The sequence below is a fragment of the Pezoporus flaviventris genome, unplaced genomic scaffold, assembly GCF_033815535.1.
Source record: "Pezoporus flaviventris isolate CSIRO_AGI_PZ_B2104156 unplaced genomic scaffold, CSIRO_AGI_Pfla_v1 ptg000066l, whole genome shotgun sequence".
Lineage (NCBI taxonomy): Eukaryota > Metazoa > Chordata > Aves > Psittaciformes > Psittacidae > Pezoporus > Pezoporus flaviventris.
The window spans coordinates 25,802,096-25,823,407 of NW_026892614.1; the positions used below are offsets into that span (position 1 = coordinate 25,802,096).

At 37.2% G+C, this 21,312-nt stretch overlaps 1 protein-coding gene across 6 annotated transcripts in view; it reads left to right on the forward strand.

The window, feature by feature from the left end:
* ZDHHC14 (zinc finger DHHC-type palmitoyltransferase 14) overlaps positions 1 to 21,312 on the forward strand; it is a 124,481-nt gene that overhangs the window by 59,356 nt on the left and 43,813 nt on the right. For 4 of the 6 annotated variants that reach the window (XM_061471645.1, XM_061471640.1, XM_061471642.1 and 1 more), the window contains exon 2: positions 20,113 to 20,285. In XM_061471645.1, coding sequence (XP_061327629.1) covers positions 20,183 to 20,285 — 103 coding nt within the window. In that variant the 5' untranslated portion in view covers positions 20,113 to 20,182. The remainder of the gene's footprint in view (positions 1 to 20,112; positions 20,286 to 21,312) is intronic. The other 2 variants (XM_061471641.1, XM_061471643.1) reach the window with 1 other exon arrangement.

Consider the following 21,312-nt stretch of genomic DNA (forward strand, 5'->3'; position numbering starts at 1 on the left):
ACTTTAATATGATGCTTTTTTTTAGTTTTCTGGATTATCATCCCCACAGCGGAGCATGGCATGCTGTATGGGTTTCTTTCACGTAAGGTTTTGGTGTTGACATTTCTCATCAGTCTTGTTACCCTTCTCTCCATGCCTCTGATTTTTGCTCATCTATTGTTTCTTGGAGACAGAGGCAAAACATCCTTTTGGATACTCACATGATCTTTGATTTCTATATGGCACAAATGTGCACTTCTTTTCCTGGTTCTTGGGGTTTGTTTTTTGGAGGTTGGGTTTTTTTTAGTTTAGTTTGGTTTGGTTTCTGTTTGTTGGGGGGAAGGGGTGTTGTTGTTTGTTTGTTTTCCCTGATTAAAAAGTGGAACAAAAAGTATGATTTTGTCACTATTTCCTAATTCAAATGTATGAGTAGTTCTCTTCTTACACAAACAATTGTTGACTTTCAGGGTGTAAATGTTTTAGTATGTCTTCCCTCAGCATTTCTGTTGGCCTTCTGTTCAGTCCTGGTGATTTTCTTAAGGTGTTTATTTGTATAGTTCATTTTGGGCACCTGTTTCTGTCTGTGCCCCGAACTACAGAGAGATGATTTTCGTGGATTTTTGACTGAAGAGATGACAAATTCTCCTTCAGATCCAGGTTCTTGTGTTCTCCAGTACTCCTGTCTTTGTCCTGCTGAGTTGGGATGGAGGGAGGGGTGAGGAAATACCCAGTTACTGACTGGTTTATCCTTTCATCTAACATCAGTATTTAAAAAGTTAATTCGGCTTAATGGCAGTTTATTTCCTATGACCTGTTCCTCTGTAAAGTCCTTCCTACTACCCAAAACCAGGTTTTAATTAACATTGCTTCTTTCTTAGAGTAGTGCTTTTTTGACTGAAGTCTTTGTCTATAAGGAATATAGGCTGTTGGGGTTTTTTTGGTCTATTTGTGAAGATACTGTTTCCAAGATGATGGAATTTTTGTTCCATTAACCTCTATTCATTTCCCAGCCCAATTATTGCAAACCCTTACTACTACTGTAAATATAACCTCTTTAAACAATCATTTCCTTAAATGATCAGAGCTAATTCTGCTTTATCCAAGAAATCTTGTATTTCTAGTTGGTAAGATGTTACTAATGCACTTCAATATATAACTGGCTTTACTTTTGTGTTACTCTCCTGAATACCATCTGCCCTTCAGCTTTGACATGGATATTCCACTATTCTTTTTTTGTAGTCTCTTTAACATGCTGAATATAAGGTCCTGAACCAGTATTTCTAATGTTTCACATTGTGTCTTCCAGGCTTCATATATACAGGTGAAAATGTTCGTTGTTGCTCTCTGGCCTCTCCTGAAGAACCAGTTCAGGTTCAGCTCTTTCACGAACTACTGCAGTAACTAAAGCTCAGATCCATATCAGACCCGCATCTCTGCTGACCACCATTGTAGCTGGAGAATTCTTTAATCCTCTGCTGTGTCTGTGTATCCAACTTCACTTGGGTGCGGAAACAAAAAATTCTTGTGACTCTCTCAGAGTGCAAGGATCCAAAATTTCTAGGGTACTGACTTCATCCAAAGTTTAAGTTTAAGCTTGTATACATAGGGAGTTTCCATATTTCCTGCCTTATGCCTCTGTTAGACATTTTTGCTTTGGTGTGCAGAATTACTGCACATAAATTAGATTGGGTGATTTACCTATAGGGTATAAAGCCGCTTCAACTTGCTTAAAATCCTGCCTTTAATTAAGATGATGCAACTCTGAGTGTGGGTGAGACCTGATTAAAATCCAAAGTGCAGTTGACAGTGTCCTTCCATTCTACTTTGTTAGATCAAGGAAAAAATAAGTGCTAGAGGGACTGTTACCAAAGTCAAAATAATATAAAAAGCTAGTCTGAGTGTCACCTGTATAACATCTGTAAGTCACAGTCTGAGGGGGGGGGCTTATGAGGCAGATTTTTCTGCACTTCATCAACAAGATGGACCTCACTGGTCATTTTCATTGAGTTCACCCAATTAACTCATAACATGTCGCTTACAAAATGGTAGTGGTGGTGTGCAGAAAGTTACCAAGGATACTTAAAAGAAAAAAGAATCTTGGTAACAAAGGATTGCCTGTCTCTTGAATGTTTGAATTTCTTTAGGGATCCTTCTGTCCTTGTTCTAAAGCTTGAGGCCATACAAGGACATACATTTTTGTATGGCATTCATCATTCACTGCAGTGTTGAGTTTTGGTGGGGTTTTTTTTCCCATTTCAGACTTCACTATTGATTGCACAGTCACAGAGTGAGCTGCAGGGCAGAAAGGGAAATGTACTTTTCTGTCACTCAGAATTTGCTTTTGTTGGACAAAGCAGCAGTGCTGAAAGGAAAAAAATGAAGCATTCAGTGCTGCATCAAAAATGCCTTCTCCAAAAAAGATTCTTCTCTCTTGATTATAGGTTTATAACACTGGGATATAGTTTTTTCTTGCCAAATTGAGATCACTGAAACTGCTGAGTTAAGACATCCTCCTGTATAATGACTCTCTCAGGTGCAGTAGCCTATAGATGTTTCTCTGTTGAGCAGAGGGAATGGTCCCCTGGCCAGAGTCTGCTGTGTTGGAGCACTGAAGTTTTTGTCAAATGCTGAGGCAGGCTTGTTGCCTAACTAGGAAGTAAAAAGGTTGGTTACATTTTTATTTGTAAAAAATGATTCTGTGGATGCTTCCCTCAACAGCTCTATTGTTGCTGTGCTCTGTAAGATGCATTTCACCATGAACACAAGGCACTGGTGTTATGGTTACTACCTATGTATTGGGGCTGGTATGTACTAGGGGTAGAAGGGCAACACTCAGGACTCTTGAACATTGGCAATAGGAAATGATCAGTTCACAGGAAAGGATTCTGAACTAAGGAAAGCTATTATCCAACAGCTGGGTTTGGAGGGAGGCATTTTGGTGATTTCCTCCTCAGATGGCCAGTAAGCTTCACTGCTTACTCCATTTGTAGTTCTCTCCAGTGCTGCAGCATTAATCCTTTTCTGATTCAGAGGTGTTTGTGTCATCTTAAAGATGATACTGAATGTTTGGCTTTTGGATTAGGGTCATGTGATTCATTCTGTGTTTGCTGGAGTTGATTTAATCAGCTCATACAGGCATTGGGAACAAATACAGATTTGTCCAGTCTCTTAAGTAAAGACTTCTGATAGTAAATGCCAGAGTGACTGACTTGGAGATGCGCTTTTCTTGCAGATTGAAGGTGCAAAATGTCTGTAGTCAAGGCTTAAAGAAAGAAAGCAAAAACTAAGGGAAGTTTGACAACATAAGGAATTTTTTATTTCATTTTTTTCACCTATGGAGTCATAGTATTTATAATTTAATGAGGCCTAGAAATTGTCTAGTTATTGAAGTATCAATAATAATGATATACTGTAGTGTGGAGAATATGTATCGATTCCAACTGTCAATTCTAATTTAACTGTCATTTTGCTCCAAGATTTCAGTTCTACTAGGTAAATTCATCTTGGAGCAAATATTTTTGCTTGACACAAGAGGAAATTCCAGGTTAAACAAATTTTATATTAACTAGCAACAACTCCTATGAGTTTTTTTCAGTATCTAGGAATCAGAGGCCTGCTGTATAACAAAATCAACAAAAGAAAGTAAGGGGCAAAGTAAAACTTGCTTTGTTGTTATGATGGCAATGGTAGAATTTGGTTTGTAAATGTAGTTCACACACCTCTGCGAATTACCTGACCTATTTAAACTTAAATAATTATGTTTTGAAGAGACTGAGTGGAATTGAGTTTCTTTTTGAAAACGTTTTGTATGTAAAATTTTGTGGAGTTCAACAGTAAAATGTTCAAAGGGCTAGGTATTTTCAGGTGCTTTGGACTGTTTCTTTAATCAGTCATCTCAATGCAAATGGGCAGCAAGTACTGCTTAGTAATGCCTCGTCATATTATCTGTAAACGTCTGTGGCTTTCCTTTAAAGTTTTTCATTAAATTATTTGATTTCTTGCAGGTTCAGTATTTTATGTAGAATACTGCCGAGATTATAGATGTAACATTTAACTTACACTGCAGAGTGCTAATTATGCTGTCAGGTTTGAGTCAGCCCTATGATGTGTCTCAAGTAACAGCGTCTAATTTTCTCTAAAAATATTTCAGACTTTTTCTCTCTTGTAGCTGTGTTTACAGTTTAAATGAAGATGATTTTGGATCTTTGACGGCTGGTGAGCAACTATTTATTAATAATTAAAATGAGAAACAGACAAATCTAAACAATGAATCATAGAATTGGAAGAGGTCTCAAGGATCATTTGGTGCAACCTTTCTAGGCAAACCTAGACTAGATGTCCCAGCATCCTTCACAGCAAATATTGAAAGTATCCAGTGTTGGGGAATCTGCCACTTCCCTGGGGAGAGTATTCCAATGATTGATTGTTCTCATAGTGAAAAACTTTGTGTCCAGTAGGAATCTCCCCAGGAGTAACTTGTGCCTGTTACCCCTCATCTTTTCCTGTGACTCCTTGTAAAAAGGGAGTCCTCATAGGCTTTGTAGCCACCCTTTAAATACTGGAACAATGAAAACTCAAGAGTTTTCAAAACAACCAGACCACCATCTCACTTCTCTCTCCAGCATGTTTTCTGCTCTTCATTTTTTCCTGAGAAGTGTGTCAGTCTGGTCTGTTTCCTCATTACCTGGAACATTTATGTCAGCGCAAGGCAGGGGTGGAAATGACTGGGCTGTCTGATAGGAAGAGGAGCTTCAGTTGGCACTGTCAACAAAAAGTTACTCACTCTCAGGATGTTGGTGGGGATATCACTTTGGCCTGCATGAACTACTGTTACTCCTCACAGTGGCAAATAGCTAGTACCTGACTGCTTCAAGGCTCAGATGCTGTAATCCAGGCAGTCTAAGGCTTTTTTTTTTAAATGAAGATATTTTCTTAGAGCACACATGTTTCTCAATATCACTCACTTTACAGAAAAAAGGGGAATTCAGGTATCTCAAGAAACATTTTTTCCCCAGGACTTTAAAGTCATTTCCTCAGAGTTATTGTCTAAAATTTCACAGGCATGTGCTTGACTGTATTTGGAAAGAAACCGTTGCTAACGTTATCTGTCAACACCAGGTTCCTACTAACTGTTTTTAAAAAACAGTTAAGTTCTTACCTAAAATTGAAAGTTGTAGCTTTAGAAAACAAGATTTAAATGTATAAGGGACAAACATTCTCTTTAGGAGAGGCTGAAATACCTCTGCTTTGGTATATTTTAATTTTTTGTAATTGCAGTAGTTTTTTAATCAGACAACTAATAATCAGCATTGTACCATATGGAGTTACTATTTTAAGTAGTCCTCCTTTTTTTTTTTCCCCTATTGTATTGTGTAAGCCAAGCTGTCTATCCTGTTGGTAATTATTTGTATTTCAGCATTGCCTAGAGATTCCAGCTGATTTGCTTGCTGTATAGACGGTGGTTTTGTACAGTAGAGCATCCAAGACTATCATTAGTGTTCACTGTCATCAAAAAAACTCCAGTAAAAGTGTATAACGGGGGGGCGGGGGGTTAATAGTCGTACAGAGTTTGGCACATAATTATTCTGTCTTGATTGTGTCCTGGACAGGTGTACGCTCCAAAAAGCAGAGGAATAATAAAGAGGTGAATTGCCTTTGCTCAAGGTCATGCAACAGATTCCTCGCTGATCCAGGAAGACAACTTTACTGATTCCGGTCTCCTGTCCTATCCCCTGAGCTGTTTCTGACCTCTGTTGTAACGGGCTTCTTTTAGGCTGATCCATCCCTTTTTTGAGAGAAAATAAAATATTATTTCATTGACCAAAAATAGTCTGAAGCACACATTCACTATCCTTCAAGAGGGACAAAAGCAAAAAGGGATTTTGTATTTAGTAACAGTTGGAGGACACAGTATTGTTTGTGCAATACTCTCTAGGTCTCCAGAGATTCTTTCCTAAGCATAGAAAGGCTGAGGAAGTGGAGGCATTGGCATGATGTTGAAGCAGCTGCAGAGGGTTGGCTAAGCTACAAGCATCAGAGTGCAGAGTAGGTCAAAAAATAAGGAATGTTTCTTTGTTCTTGTGAAATAATATATAGTTTTAGCTAATTTTAGCATGAGTGCTGTAGTGTTATATACAAAATAGAGATGATTGCGATGTAGGGTTGTAGTAACAACTGGGTGGTTTAACTGAGAGGGTTATGACATGTATTTCCAAAATATTTTAAATTTATTTTTTTTTACTCTAGACACTTTCTTGCACCAGTTTAATCATCATAGGCCACTTCTGGCCAGAAATGCTGCCAGGGCTTTTGTTTATACTTTACTTACTCTTGCTGACTTCCTCAGCGTGGAGATTTGTATTTTTTTTTCACTTCAGTCTTTAGTAAAGGAGAAACACTCCTTCAAATTATGAATGTTTAAATTGTATTTATAGACTCAAGGTTTAATTTAGCTCTCTGGTATCATATGAGAAACACCTTGAGAGGTTTTTGACAGGAGGAGTGTGCTAGCTCTTCAAGGAGAACAGTAAGGAAAAAGAGGAAAGAACTGAAGTCCTTTGTTCTGGATATTTAGCAGTCAGTGAAGAAATAGTATAGATAAAATAATACAGGATTTGATGCTGTTCACCTTTTCTTCTTAAAAATCTCAACAACTTTTTTTGTCACTTTTCATAGAATCATAGAATTGTGGACTAGTTAGGGCTGGAAAGGACCTTAAGATCATCTAGTTCCAGCGCCCCTGCCATGGGCAGGGACACCTCACACTAAACCATATCACCCAAGGCCTCATCCAACCTGGTCTTGAACACTGCCAGGTATGGAACATTCACAGCCTCCCTGGGCAACCTATTCCAGTGCCTCACTACCCTAACAGGAAAGAATTTCCTCCTTATATCCAATCTAAACTTCCCCTGTTTTTTAACCCGCTACCCCTTGTCCTGTCACTACAGTCCCTAATGAAGAGTCCCTCCCCAGCATTGTTTCATTTATTGCTCTGTTGTCAGTTTTAATGTAGTTTCATGTTTTTTTCTGTGAATATTATTGTTTATGCAGTGATGCTCTTGACTGTAACAGTGGGAACCGGGCTTAAAGGAAGCTTCTCCTTAAAAAGTAACAGTAAGAACACAGATAATTATGTTTATAGACCTCCACTGTGCCTGAAACACAAGCCTGGAACCCATGGTTCACAGGTGTGTACTGTTAAGTTTTAATGGCTGTTCATTGCTATAACAGACTGAAATTTCATAGACCTCTTATCTTAATATTTCTCAGTGTCTGAGAGGAGTTGGACACCAATAACAGGACTCACATGTATTCATGGCTATGAATTTCAATTCAAAGATAGTTGCATTACAAATCTTTTGGGGGAATGGCTTGTATTTGCCATGCTATTTGGAGATTTATAGCTTTTCTGAAGAGAAAAACTGCACTCTCTACTCTTGCATTTTTACTTCCATTTGCCTCCAGCCCTAGTATTTTTTGCATGTTTTAAACAAGTTAATAGGTGGTTAGTATGTATTTAGGACATAAAGGATATTAATATTTATTTGCAATCTAGGACAAAATGCAATGTTTAGAATTTTAATTAACATAAATGTGAAAGTAGATTATAGAGTATGGGTTAGGATCATGTCAGTTCTTTATAAACCATCTAACCTTCAGACCTTTTTCATCCTGTCAGCAAAATCTTGTTAGAATCTTCTGTCTGTGAGTAAGAAGCTTTGACTCCCTGGACAGAACAGAAATGTATATGAAAAAGTGTCAAACATAAGAAAAGAATGGAAGTGGTCCAGTAGTGAGAATTGTTTGGTTTATTAGTTTAATTAAGGACTTTAAAAAATAAACAAGCATGAATTGAATACTTAGTTCATCAGTAAGTTCAGTTGCCTGGCAGTGCTTTTCATCTTCAATTTGTGAACTTATTTACAGTGATATGATGAATTATTTGGTGTGTTCTTCATACCAGGGAACCTCTGAGGGTTTGATGTTCTTCAGGCTAACGAAACACTAGGCAATAAGTTACGGTATAATGGATGTGAAAAATGAAGTTTTGTTTTGGAATGTAAGAGGGGAAAATAATTGCTCTTGGAGGAGTAAGTGCACATAATATTGTTTAAGCTTGTAATGTAAAGTTCAATGGACCTGAAATTAGATTTAAAGCTTTATTTTGATCTAAGATTGCTTGCATACTGTCTATTCTTCATTGCTTTCTCCCCAGCCCCCTTCAAACAAAGCAGAGTATTGGAATAAAGAATTCTGTACTTCAGTTGTAAAGCAGAGTAATCTCCTATGCTTTGAGAAGAGCAATATTTCTGTTTTCTATACCTGTTAAGAAACAGAACAATATTCTAATTTTCTATACCTGTTAAGAAACAGAATCTTGTGCTCCTGCTCTGTCTTTTATTTATAGATAGAAATTACTTACTCTACTGCAGTGTTGCATGTATCTTTCATACACTTTGGCTTTTCATTGTGAGCATTAGCTTCATGTTTGTAAGTAGGAGCAAGATGCATCAAGGTCTCCCCTTTCTGAACACATGTAGATAGAAAGTGCTAGAAAACCCCATTACATTGTACCTTTATATAGGAAAAATATTGAAAAGTGAATCACATACCTGACATCTGAACTTTGTTGTCATGTTTGTAAGGGCACAGAAAAGGAAGAACACATTGGGCATTTATCCTTTCATTTAGCGCAACTACCTGAAATAACATACCAGCACTCTTCCAGTTACATGTAGCTCCTCTCCTTGAATGTAGTATGTTCTGCAAAGCTGAAAGGAAAGCTTCTGCATGGAGAATGGACTTAAATCAGAGGATGGGCTAGAAGAAAATAATAAAGGCTGCAGAGCATTATGAGCTCTAGACCTTCCTCCTGGTTAGGTAGGGTATGTGCCTGTTGCCTTGGGTTTTCAGTGCAAGTTTAGTTGCCAATATCCTCAGATAAATCAGGACGCTGGCAGGGTGTTGTAAAGGCTACTCCTCTCCTCTGGTGCTGTAAAACAGGGAGTATGTTTGGAGCAGGCAGGAGGGCCTGGACAGTCTCTGTTCCCTGATGATCAGAGTGCAGCCAGGAGAAAGCCTGAGAAACTTGGGAGGGACTGGCCAAAGGCAGCAGCAAACCTGATTAAAGGCAGAACACTGAGGCAAAAAGTGGGGCTTGTGATATCAGTGCTTGAAGGACTCGATGAAATAGGTTACACATCACCAGTTTACATTTAGAGTTGGTGCACTACACATATATAAATGTTTTGTTCAGCCACTTGCTTTTTGTTGTGTTGGGTTTTTTTTGTAGGATTGTGGTCCTGTAGTGGTGTTGTGTTTGTTGCTGGAATTCTGGCTTTATTTTAGTTTCTATGCAATTGTTTAATGTATTCAAAATATTTCAATTTCTGTTTAACTTCATGACCTGCTAATTTTCTGTTTGTGCAAAACTGCTCAACTGCAGACCAACAGAGCGGTAATTGCATGGTTAAGTGTGCCTGGGAGAACTGTTTACATGTCGGCATCTGAAACTGGGAGGAGGACAGCAGAACGTGTTTGACAATGGAAAGATGGACTGCGAATCTTGTGTTGCAATTCCTTAGAGTATATTCTGGGAACAATGAAATAACTGAGCTTTGCTCTGATTTTCACGTCTGGCTTGCCTTAGGGAGAGAGATCACATTATTCCACTTGCAAAAACATCTACTAGATGTCCATGTAAATAGTAGCAAAAGAAATGATCTTTCAACGGGGCTTGGAGTCATATAATATAGGCTATAACAGGTTGCGTAAAAAAACCTTAGGAGAAAAATGCTTGAAATTTACGGTTGCAATGGATGTAATAAAGACTTCATTCTCCCTGCTTTGCTTCGCCTTCTCATGACGCTTTGTTAAAAGGCTTTGGCAGTCTGACAAAAATAGACAGGTGCTAAACTGAAGAAGTAAATTATACTTTTGAAGAAGGGTAGCAGTAATTCCCAGTGTTCATTATTCTCCCCTACCTGAAATCCTGGTTCGATTTATATTAAAATTTGAGGTTTGTGGTAATTACTGAACAAAATTGTAGTAAGAACACAACTGGGGAAAGGCTTGAAAATTCTAACGGAATAGGAGAAAGGGGAATTTGTGTATGAAAAATTTAAAACTGAGTAGAAATTTTAAATAAAATGTTTTTAAAGAAACAGTGTAAAAGCTGGGCATTTCTTTGTTCACCTTCTGTTCAGGTCTGGTTTGTGCATTAGCAGTCAAAATATTTAGTTACTGTACAGCAGCTAAGTATAAAGTAACTGGATTTTAAGTGATTGACATTTGTATGAAGAACTTAATTCTCTTAAATGTGAAAATTATTTTGCTGTTGAGCTTGCTGCAGAACCTTCTGTGATACTCTCAACTTTCAACTGTTAATATGGATGGTCTTCATCCTTAGTTTTTAATTTTCAAAATAACATGTTATAACTTCCCTTTAATTGAATTTTTCTGTAATACATATTTCTTAATTTAGTTGGCTTAGGAGGAAATATGCTGGAATGTTTTCCTTATTTAAACAAGTTATTTAAATTTTAGAATTGATGCATGATACAAATAATTTTTGGTGAACTATACAGGTGTTCAGGAAGGGAATATGGAATTAGTAATTTCAGTCAGTGACCTTTCTCAAGAGGAAAGCGCTTGTGTGTGATGCATGGAACTACAGAGAAAAGCATAATATGATAAATCCACTATTTCCAGTTTGCATGTGCTTATCTGGGTTTCATAAGTGTTTAACATAAAAGGGTATACAGAGCATTTTAAATGTCTTCATTTAAAATAAAAAAAAAAAGAGGGGGTGGAATTCAGGCAAAAGTCTTTCAATGTTCAAACAGCACAATCTTTTCTGTACACACCCCTAAAGGTAATTCAATGCTATGATATTGCTAATTCTGGTGATTCAGAAGCAATCTTCAGTGTAGGGTATTTTTTAAACTTTTAATGCCTGGATTTACATGACTTGCACCCAAATCTCAGTTCTAATGCAGAACAGTGAAAGGCTATTCTTAGTTGTTTTAATTACATTGCCAACCAAAATATTTGTAGTGGTAGTGCTGTCTATGTAGATGAAGCACTATGTGCTTTACTTTTCTCTATGAAATTAAAGATTTGCCCCCAGCTGATCTTGGAATTTATTTAGATATAAACTGACTCATTTTTAGATACGGATTGCTGGCACTGCTTTGGCACGATGTGTGCCAGTTAGTTGTTGGGGTGTTTTTTTAATCTAAAGTAGCTTGCGTGATGTTAGTCTGTTTGTCCAATGAATGCTTAGTCTGGGATAAGAGAATTCCAATGGTACTGTGAGAAGGCAGTAGGAAAAAACGAAGTGTGCCATTTCAGGTACAACTGTGAAGTCACTGAAAACAGGCCCCTCAGGTCTTTGAGAAGGGTGATCAAGTTGCTGAATTGCAAGTGCTCAGCTCTGCTTCTTTTGGGGAAGAGGAGGTTAAACTCTTGGTTTTATGCTTACTTTATGTTCCCAGTTGTTATATTTATAACAATGTGATGTACACTTTTGAGCTGTAGTGTGGGCAGGATCATCAGTTTTCCACTTCTTATAAGTAAAGGAACCCCAGAAACTGCTGCATCTGTAAAGCTTAGCTCTGTTTCAGTTAAAAAGCGAAGGCTTGTATTGTAGTGGGATCCACTGAGAAATGATGGATTTAATACTTTTTCCCCTGTGTTTCAGATTAAAGTTAATTTGTGTGTTTTATGCTAAAGACTTGCAATATGGAGAATTAGGGAGGGAAAAAGACAAAGTAAAGAAAATATAAATCTGTATAAGACACTGGAACTACTATTCCTAAACTCTTATGACTATGTGTGGGATTTCATTTTATGACTAATCCACATAGCAATTGAATGCCTCTGGAGGTGACAGTTGAACTTCATCCTGCCCTCTACCTGTTCACTGGGACTCATTACATCAAACAATGAGTGAAGTTATTCAGGAAACTGAGAATTAATATTCTCTTTAAGAAAAGGGAACAAGTTGAGAGCAATTCCTTTGTTTTAACTCAGTGTTAGCCAGCTCACTTTTGCTTATATGAGGGAGGTGACAGTCGAGTGTGGTCAGGGGAAGATATTGATTGCGTTGACAGGCCTTTGTCCTTTAGTAAAAGCTAGGCTTTTACATCTAGCCCTTTGCGTTGTGAATTGTGCAGGGCTAACACAAAATATGGCTCATTGAGAGCTCAGAGTCCGCTATCTACCAGCAGTATACTTGCATACATTTCAATTTCCAGAGAATCCTGTGGCAAATCACCTAGAAGCTTGTACTCCTTCAGGGACTTGTTTGTGACATAAGGCATTTCCGCTTGTTTTGTCCCAGTTTTCGTTTCTGTTTATAAGTACTTGGGATTAACCTGGTAGTTTAGTTATAAAATCACATAACAGGAAATAATAAGAAATAATAAGGAAGTAATATGAAGCAGAACAGGAAAGTGTTCGATATGAGCTGATTAAAAGAAATTGTGAGTTTATTCAGTTAAGTGGAATTCATTAATCTGTAGTCTTTTACTATGGAACCCAGACCTTGCACTGTGTTCAAAACCAGAGAATTAAAGTACAAATATATTTTTAGCTTTTCAAGTGATAATTAGTGAACAGAAATTGCAATAAAGCAAGCCTTCAATTTGCTGCGTGGTTGGAAGCCATGCCTTTTGTGAGTTTGCCTTTTGAGGATGCAAGTCATACTTGCATTGGCTTTTCAGAAGGAAAATTTGGTAAGGCTTGGGCTCTTGATGTATAGGTATTCCCCCTTTTCTTACTACCATGCTTGGAAATTTCTGCCCAAGGCAGTGCAGTCAAAGTTTTATAAATTGTATTTTGTAAGACAAAAGTTCATTCTCTGTATAACAAGGAAAAATTTAGTTGCCCTAGTAGGATTTTAGTAACCACATCTGTTCTGCAGATGGTTTCTTTTCACATAATGTATTTTATCTATCCCAACCTTGAAGTTTGACAGTGGATCATTAGAGTTAATTCATGTTGCAGTAAAAACTGGGAGGTTCACGCAAGGCTATTACTTTGATTGTTGCATATCTGTTACATTAAGCCCTTGAGAGCTTTACTTGCGGGAGGGAATTTGTGGTTATTTTGTACAGTTTCACAGTTAACACTGCTTGCTTAGCTTCATCTACACTCCTACATCCAAATGCAATGGGTGTAAATCTGATTTCAGTGGTAATGCGCTACAATTTAATGGAGTCAGCGCTGCAAGGAGTTCCGTTGAACACTTGCTGGTTTGAGCAGGGCAGAGAAAGGTCCCTGCAGTCTTTAATTTTTTGGTAGTTGCTCATGTGTTTTGACATTGTCTTTAAAGACCAAATTGTGTCAGGTTTTCACATGAAATTTTGAAGACCAGTCGTTGAGCTTTTGCTGTTCAAGGTAACATTAAGCTGATTTTACTTTGTACTAGGTTTGAGAGAACTTCTAAAGTACTTTATTTGTTAAGCTTAAAGAACATGCTGTTCTGTAATCTGTGTGATTTTGTCATATTAATCTTCTTTGTTTCAAGGAATAATTTCTAAGTGCTGGTAGAGGCTGGGATACTTATATTCACAATATAATTACTCTTATTCTGTATGTGTTCCCACTTAAAAATTATTTTTAATTAGACTTAATTTTAAGTGGAGTTATTCCCAAGAAGTATAACAAATACAGAAAAAAATATGTATATGGTATGATAACATATCAGATAAACTTGTAAAGCATTCAAGCAAGGTTAAATGCTGAAACTAGTCAATAAATCTGCATTTATGATGAGGGCATAATATTTTAGATTATTAAACTGAGGAGGAGGTAATATCCTGCCAATTTTTTCCATTCCTGCTGTCATTCTGCCTTTTATTTATTAGCTGTTGTGTTTTCCATAGTCTTCATGTGTTTGCAGCATTCCACATCTTCTGGATTTGAAATTAAGCAAGGTATTAGAAGAGTGATTTTTGTATTTTATCAAATAAGTTCTTGAAACTGACCATTCTGAAATGTGGGGGTGTATGATGTTAAAAAATAGTTCAAAATACAAAAAAGAATAATGAAATTTTTTTCTTTTTTTTTTTTTTTAAGTGAATTTCAAATCCCATTGAAATTAGTCTGTGGTTTCCTTAATTTTATTGAAAATTTTAATAGGAGTTTTAAAGGCTGTACAAAAGAACCAGGCAGATGTAGGAAACTAATGCAAACTTCCTAGCTAATCTTCTTAAGCATTTCGTATAACATTACTTGGGCTAATCTGTATTTACAGCACAATTTTTGTGTGCCAGTGGCATGCTTGTGAAAAATTAGCCATCAACTGGTTGATGAACTTGCAAGTTGTTTATTTTTGTAACTTTTTTCTTCTGTGAGACCTTTCTTAAGAGTTTCTTCATCCTAACTTTAAAAAAAGGTCTTAGAGGTAGTTGTAGGATGCTGGGATATGGGAGTGGAAGTGGAAAATGCCGTCTGAAGAACCGATACATTCAGACATTCTCTGATACTATTTTTCTTCTGGTCTTTAAATTCCTGTGACTTTGATTTCTGCAGTAGCTATGCAATTGGAAAACTTACACCATTCTTTTTGCAATTCTGAGTGTATTAAAACTGTGTTTTAATATCATACATGCAGTACCTTTGAAGTCATCTGTAGCAGGTTGAATCCACGAGTGCAGTCTATAAAAATAATACTTCTGTGATTCTTTTTATGCCTCCTTATACTTCATTAACACTCTTCCGAACAGCAGTGTAAAATGTAGTGTTCTCCAGCTGACATTCTGTTCTAAAACAAGTAAAAAGAGGCAACCCTCCAAACTCTACAACAGTGAAATTTATTTCACTCTGATCCTTCTCTTTGCCCCATTTATCTTCCTGCAGTCTTTGTCAGGCAGCAGCCTCCAAGGTTCTTGCTGTCCCTCACATTTTGCCTATCCTTGCATCTTCCACTGTCTGTGTTGTGGTCTATGTGCATATTTTTAAATGTTTTATTTAAATTGGTAAATTGTCATTAGAAAAGTAAATTATAAGCCATTTTTGTTCTTCTATCCCAGAGTCTTGATTTGCCTTTCATCTGTTTGTATGGCTATTCTGCTGCCATCTCTAAATTGAAAGAGATCAAGGTTAGAATGTGGTTTCACAAGAGGCAGTGGTCTGAATGAAAGCCCTACTGACAGCTGCTCGAGTGGAGGTCTCCTCCCTCTGTTCCATTTTCCCTCTCCCGCTGGTTTTGTCTCTGTCTCTCTTGCTTTGTGCTAATATCACTGCTCCTTTCCAAGTGCATATTTGATTTGTTGAAAAGGCAGAAAGAGAAGTCAAGAAAATGGTGTCATCTTCATACATTTTAGTAGACTAATTTGGCTCACAGAAGAACCTGATGAACATCTTTGTTGGTGTAAGGGAAGAAGTTTGGGACCAAATGACTTGAAGCAGTGATGTGGAGTTGAGAGGAAGGGGAAGCTGAGAGGAGTTGTAGGTAAGAGTGGAAGGACAAACAACAAACCCATTCATTTAGTTTAAGGAAGTTGCACAGTCTTGTTCGGGTGTTAACTTGTAACATGTAGAACCGCATCCAGGGTTTGGAGTGCATGCGCTCTCTCTCAGCATTGGACATCAGCTGTGCACCAGCAGGTACTGGTATATCAAATAGGCAATACTTGCAGAAACATAAATTAAATTGATGATGTAGGGAAATGAACAGTATTTTTTTCCCTTGTTACTTGGTTCAGCTATACTTACATAGAGAACAATATACAAAAAATGTACTTGTAGAGTACATTCTTAAAGTATCTGCTGCAAAGAGTTTCATGCTGATGAAAAGCTCAACATATAGTATGCTTGACAGCCAAGCTAGTTGGGGGGGAGGTTTTTTTGTTGGTTTGTGTTTGTTTTAATTAGTGTAATTAAGTGTGATAGCTGCTACATCTTTGCATAAATCTGTACTTTTATTGCTTTTTGCCTGTCATCTTAGCAAATGTTAAGTGAGATCTCAAATTTCTCACAAGTATAAAACCCTGTCTTTTTTTTATACTCTTAAGTAAGTGGTTGTGTTTGTTACTAATGTTTTTTGGTAACTACCAGGTTAGCCTCTCTGCAGGTTAGACTCTCTCCAAATCTCCATTATCCCCACTGGATAGGTTTGTCATTTATTGTATCTCTCATCAATGAATAACAACAACTGTCAGTGAACTATTTGAGAAAGCCTTCATCTTTCCAGGAAAGGCCTTAAGGAGGCTTCTTTTTTCCCCTCCTCTTTTCTAATGAAGGGGTTGAAAGTTGTAGGATTCTGACTGTGTGTGCTCTGTGTGTCCTCTTCAGTACAGTTACTGTGTGTATTTTTCTATTGATCTCACTAGCCACATGGAGCAGGTTACACAGTTCAGAGGGCTGCTGGGTGGTAAGAATTACTTTTGTTGTTCTTCTGCATCCTTCATTCCTAGGGATGATACTTGATAATTATCTCTTAAATGCCAGTGTGTTGTTATTTTTATCTCGCTGTGACAGACTGGAACTTATTTCCCTCCTACACTCATGCAGACTTTCACATGATGCTTCAAAAACAGCTGAGAAGCCAAGCAAAAAGCAGGCCTGATTTGTATAAAACCCCTATATTAATTCAAAACTTCAGGTTGTCTTACTTATTGCTGTGTGCAAATCCAAACATTGTTCTCTGAAGAAGCTATTTCCACAATAACAATTTCTAGTGGGATCTATAGTCAATTAATACTTCTAACAACTGTTTTCTGGGATGGACCTAGTCAGTACTTGCTATCATTACAGATACTGATTGAAATAATTTGCTTTACTCTGTGTTAAGATGTAAACTGAGGATATCAATTCACATTTAGTAGTTACCAACTGCTAATTTAAAGGTATTTGTCACTACTTGCTCTGCAGTAGGACAGAGATTGTTCTGGAGCTCTCTGCTGTGGATGGGCTGTCTTCTTCATGGGGATCCCTCTGTGTGAAAGTTCTGAAATTTGCTGTCGGGAAATACCTGCTAATATTTACTTTAAAAAGACACTGAAAGTGCCATCCAGAAAACATATTTCTTGTAACATCTGAGCAAAGCTGATGTCTGAAGGGATGCAAACTGAATTGAAGCAAATTAATTAAGGAATTTGAGCAGATATTGGGAATAATATTTTTTTGTGTACAGTATTTGACAATTCTAAAAGGAGCAACTCTAAAGCTGTTTAAAATGATATTAGCATTGACTTAATGTAGCAGTATAAACGCATTTGTTGTGTAAGTGTGAAAATATAAATGATATAAATATGCAGTGGTATTTCTACAGATGTGTTGACAATTTGGGGCTAAAATCTACATTTTTAATTCGAAGCCATTTTAATTGGACTTTTTAGTAACTCAGGAGATACTAAGATGTTTTTTCCCCTCCCCCCCCCTTTTTTTCTCCCCACAGACATGAATGAAAAATAAAAAGTCCTGTGCAGTGTCTGGGGGTTTTGTAATTATTAATTGAATTGATAGAATTTTGAAAAAGTGATTGGGCCTTCCTAAAGGATGGAGATCATTGAACTCTGATGCAGTATTATATGGTCTGTTCATACATAAATCAGACTGGATTGAATAGTCCTGCCTAGGCTTACAATCTGAATCTCTTTAAGAACTGGTTTCTCAGCTTGAAATAATTTCTTAATTGGTGGAACATTAGTTGGTTATTATTGCAAAAAATAACATCTTCAGTGTTTTCTACATTACTGCAAGTCAAAGTTGTTAAAATACAGGTTGTTAAATGCTGAAAACAGCTTTAGGTGAAGCAGATTACCTTACACTTGCCTTTGGTGAACAGTGTACAGGCTTTGAGAGTGTTTGGGTGTTGTTTTTTTTTATACAGATGGACTTGGTTCAGCAAGGCAGAGGCATTTTCATGCTTTTTTACTATAGTGAAGTCATCACTTTACAGCAGTGCAAGGCTTTCTCAGTTTTTTCAGCACAGGAATTTGTTCTTTGTACCAGTTCCCTGTAAAATTACAGTTAAAGCGTGTCACTGATATGATGGCCCACAGTTTCCGTTCTCTAAGTATCACTGAGAATTTGTGTAGGCAGATGCCACTGCAGTTTTTGTGTTGGCACCTGTCTAAACTGTGTTGCACCTGCTGTGCTGCTCTGAGATTATCTCATGGTACCTTTTGCACACATACAGCTCGTTTGGTCAACAGACTTCATCACAGTTGCAATTTCTTCGGTATGTGTAATGAATAATGTAATAGAAGAATAGCAGAACTGTGCTATATTTAGTGTTCATTAACGTACATGTTCCCTCTAATCCTTTTAAAAATATGTTCTTGCAGCCTATTTGTACTCCTCTCTGAGCATATCATAGTAGTTTTGATTTCAGTAATCCTTTGTGGCAAGAAATAAATTGAGCAGTAGGACATGTATGTGGTATGAAAGCTTCTTTTTGGTTGCTCATTCTCACTGACTTTTCTGACGTGATGGGAGCAAGGCTTATGTCTACCAGCTGTCTTGCTGCTGCTTCCTGTAGTTAACACTGATTTCATAAATCTGGGGCTTTGAAACGTATTTTCTGAAAGTGTGCATTTGAAGTACATTTCCTAGTATTTAAAAAGTTTATTCATTATATGAAACTACAGATTCTCTTGCCCTTCACTGTTGAATTTTTTATACCCAGTTGTCTTTTTAATCTTTCATAACTTGTTATACCTGTAATATCAACATTCATGTAGGGTGAAAGAAGAATTCCACTCAGCGATGGTATGGTGCTCTGAGTAGCATGCTTGGACTCACTGCATCTGTGAAACCCACAGTGTTCAATGAAACAGCCAAGTACATTTAACAGAATTATGCAGCAAGATAAAAGCTTGGTACATGGTAGCTGGTATGAAAAGTGTTTCCATTCTCTCCCCATCCTGTCAGCAGAAGTGATGGATGATGAAGCTGACATTGTCATCACTTGCTCAGAGTGAACATTCCAGTGAGGTTAACTGACTTGCAGTGCAAAAGCTTGCACTTCTGAATCATCATTGAAGGCAGTCCGCAGAAACAGGAAGACGATGTTGATTAAACTTGATTGATACCTGGAAGCTTCAGATGAAGCCCTAAGGCCTGGAACTTGTTGGCTTTCAGCTTATGTTGGGTTTAGTCTTATTTTAGGACTTTTGACACATATTGGAAAAGGATGAAACTATCTCTGTGTTTTGGCCACTTCTACTTAATATAAGAGCTATGAACATAGTCTTCAGCCTGTGTATTTTCTAAGATGATCCTGCAGCGCTTGTGTGACTCAGATTGACAAGAGAAGAGTGATATATACTGTGTAATGTCCAAGTGTCCATATCCCTTCTTTTTGCACAGCTATAAAGAGACATATTTTTTTGTGTTGTTTAGATTCCAGTTTTTGTGTCCATTTTGATTTTATTACATGGAAGATTTGCTAAAACTGTGATCCAGTCTTAAGCCCTGCATGTATATTGAAAGTCTGACAACCACAGAGCCTTTTGTGCTGGAAAAGGGCTGTTGATGTTGCCATGTTGCCCTAGACACACACCCCCCCCCCCCCCCCCCCCAGATTGTTTGTTTCCAGATGTGATGCTGTGATGCATTGTCTTTTTCAGTCATCTTTGTAAATTAGTTAACAAGCATACCAAGTTAACAAAATCTGATTAAGAAAGGATTAGCAGTGGTGTTACAATATTGGTGTATATCAGGGCTATTAAAGGAATGTGTCACAGCTGCAAGTTCCTGAGCACCATCTTTGTGATGGATGATAAATTCATTTCATAGACTTAATTGCATTGCTTTTTACTGCTGAATATCTTCAGGTTATTTTGCTTTTCCCCTCACCCCAGTTTACTTTATGTAATAGGGCAGTAGATTAACAAATACATGATCTATAATATGCTGTCATAAATATTTTTTTATGAATATTGTATTCATTGAGATCATTATTATGCTATTTGGACCTTTATTATATTAAACAGATTATAAGAAATTTCAGAAGTGTCGTAAATACCTAAATATAAATTTCAGCTTCAGTAAACATTTTGAGACAAGTCGTGTATCAGTAGAAGAAAGTGAATTCTTCACATGTATTTATAATGGTAATCAGAGAGCAAGTTGGACTGTGTTATTGATTATGTTTAATCTTTTTTCTTTTTCCAGCTGCCCATATTTGTCAGAGAAGATTACACCTGCTATACCTGCAATTGGTGGGATTCTTTTCTTTTTCGTGATGGGGACCCTGCTGCGCACTAGTTTCAGTGATCCTGGTGTCCTCCCACGTGCAACACCAGATGAAGCAGCAGATCTAGAGAGACAAATAGGTAACACTGAAGGTCTGTTGTCTCTTCACTTTCCTCCCGAGGGTGCATGTACTGTGTGAAGGCAGTGTGCTGCTCTGCTCATGGGAGGAGTTACTCCCATCTTGTCCGTTGTTCTGGAGTTGTAATGTCTGATGACATTGCAGTGATTCCTGTGGAAAGATGGTTGATCAGTTCTTCACCAACAAAGATAGTAAGCAAAATCCTGGCCTTGAAGAATCATAGTTATTACTGTAAATACTTTTCAGCAAGTCTGGTAGAAGTCTCAGTAGTGCACAAGAGAATACTTCCTAAAGTGTTTTTGGCAAGAAAGCTGTTATTGCAAAAGTTTTACAGTTGTGCCTCTTTTAATGTAATGAACCCTCAGAGTTTATCTGCATTTAATTATGTTGTTACTCATGTTGTGAAAGAGTTAGGTAAGTCTCTGTGTTAATATACAGTCTTGTAAGTTGATGCAGTCTTGGGAAGATTTTTCTTCAGTAAAAGTAATAAAATGTTACTATTTTTGAGTAAAGCCAGCACAATTAAAGGAGAGTGAACTAGATTTTAATCAGCCCCATTTATCAAGAGAATTGTTAACTAAATTCTAATTGTGGAATTTCTACAGCTACAGACATGCTGAATAACTAAAGTGTGCTACAAGGATAAGAAAACACAGGATGAGTTTGCAGAACTGCTTCATGAACAGTGGTGGGTTTTGCTTATTTTTATGTAAGCTACTAAAGCTTACTAAAGGCTACTACATCTGCTTTAATATGAGAGTCAATAGAAATCCCATTTCTGAAGCAATTTCAGAGGAGCACTCACTCATATAATTGAAAAGACAGATAACAGGTTTATGCAGTCACAGGAGAAATACCTGCAGTGTCCTTGCTGTTTAATACTACTAGAGTACAGTCTTAGGTCTTGTTTACTGTGACAAATAATTTAATGCAGTAGGAGCAAAAGCTGTTGTTGTAGGTGCTTCTGCATCTGTAGAGTGTGAATTTGAGCAGTTAACTTCAGACTATTTTTTTTCTGGTTCTCTAGGTTGTATGTCCTC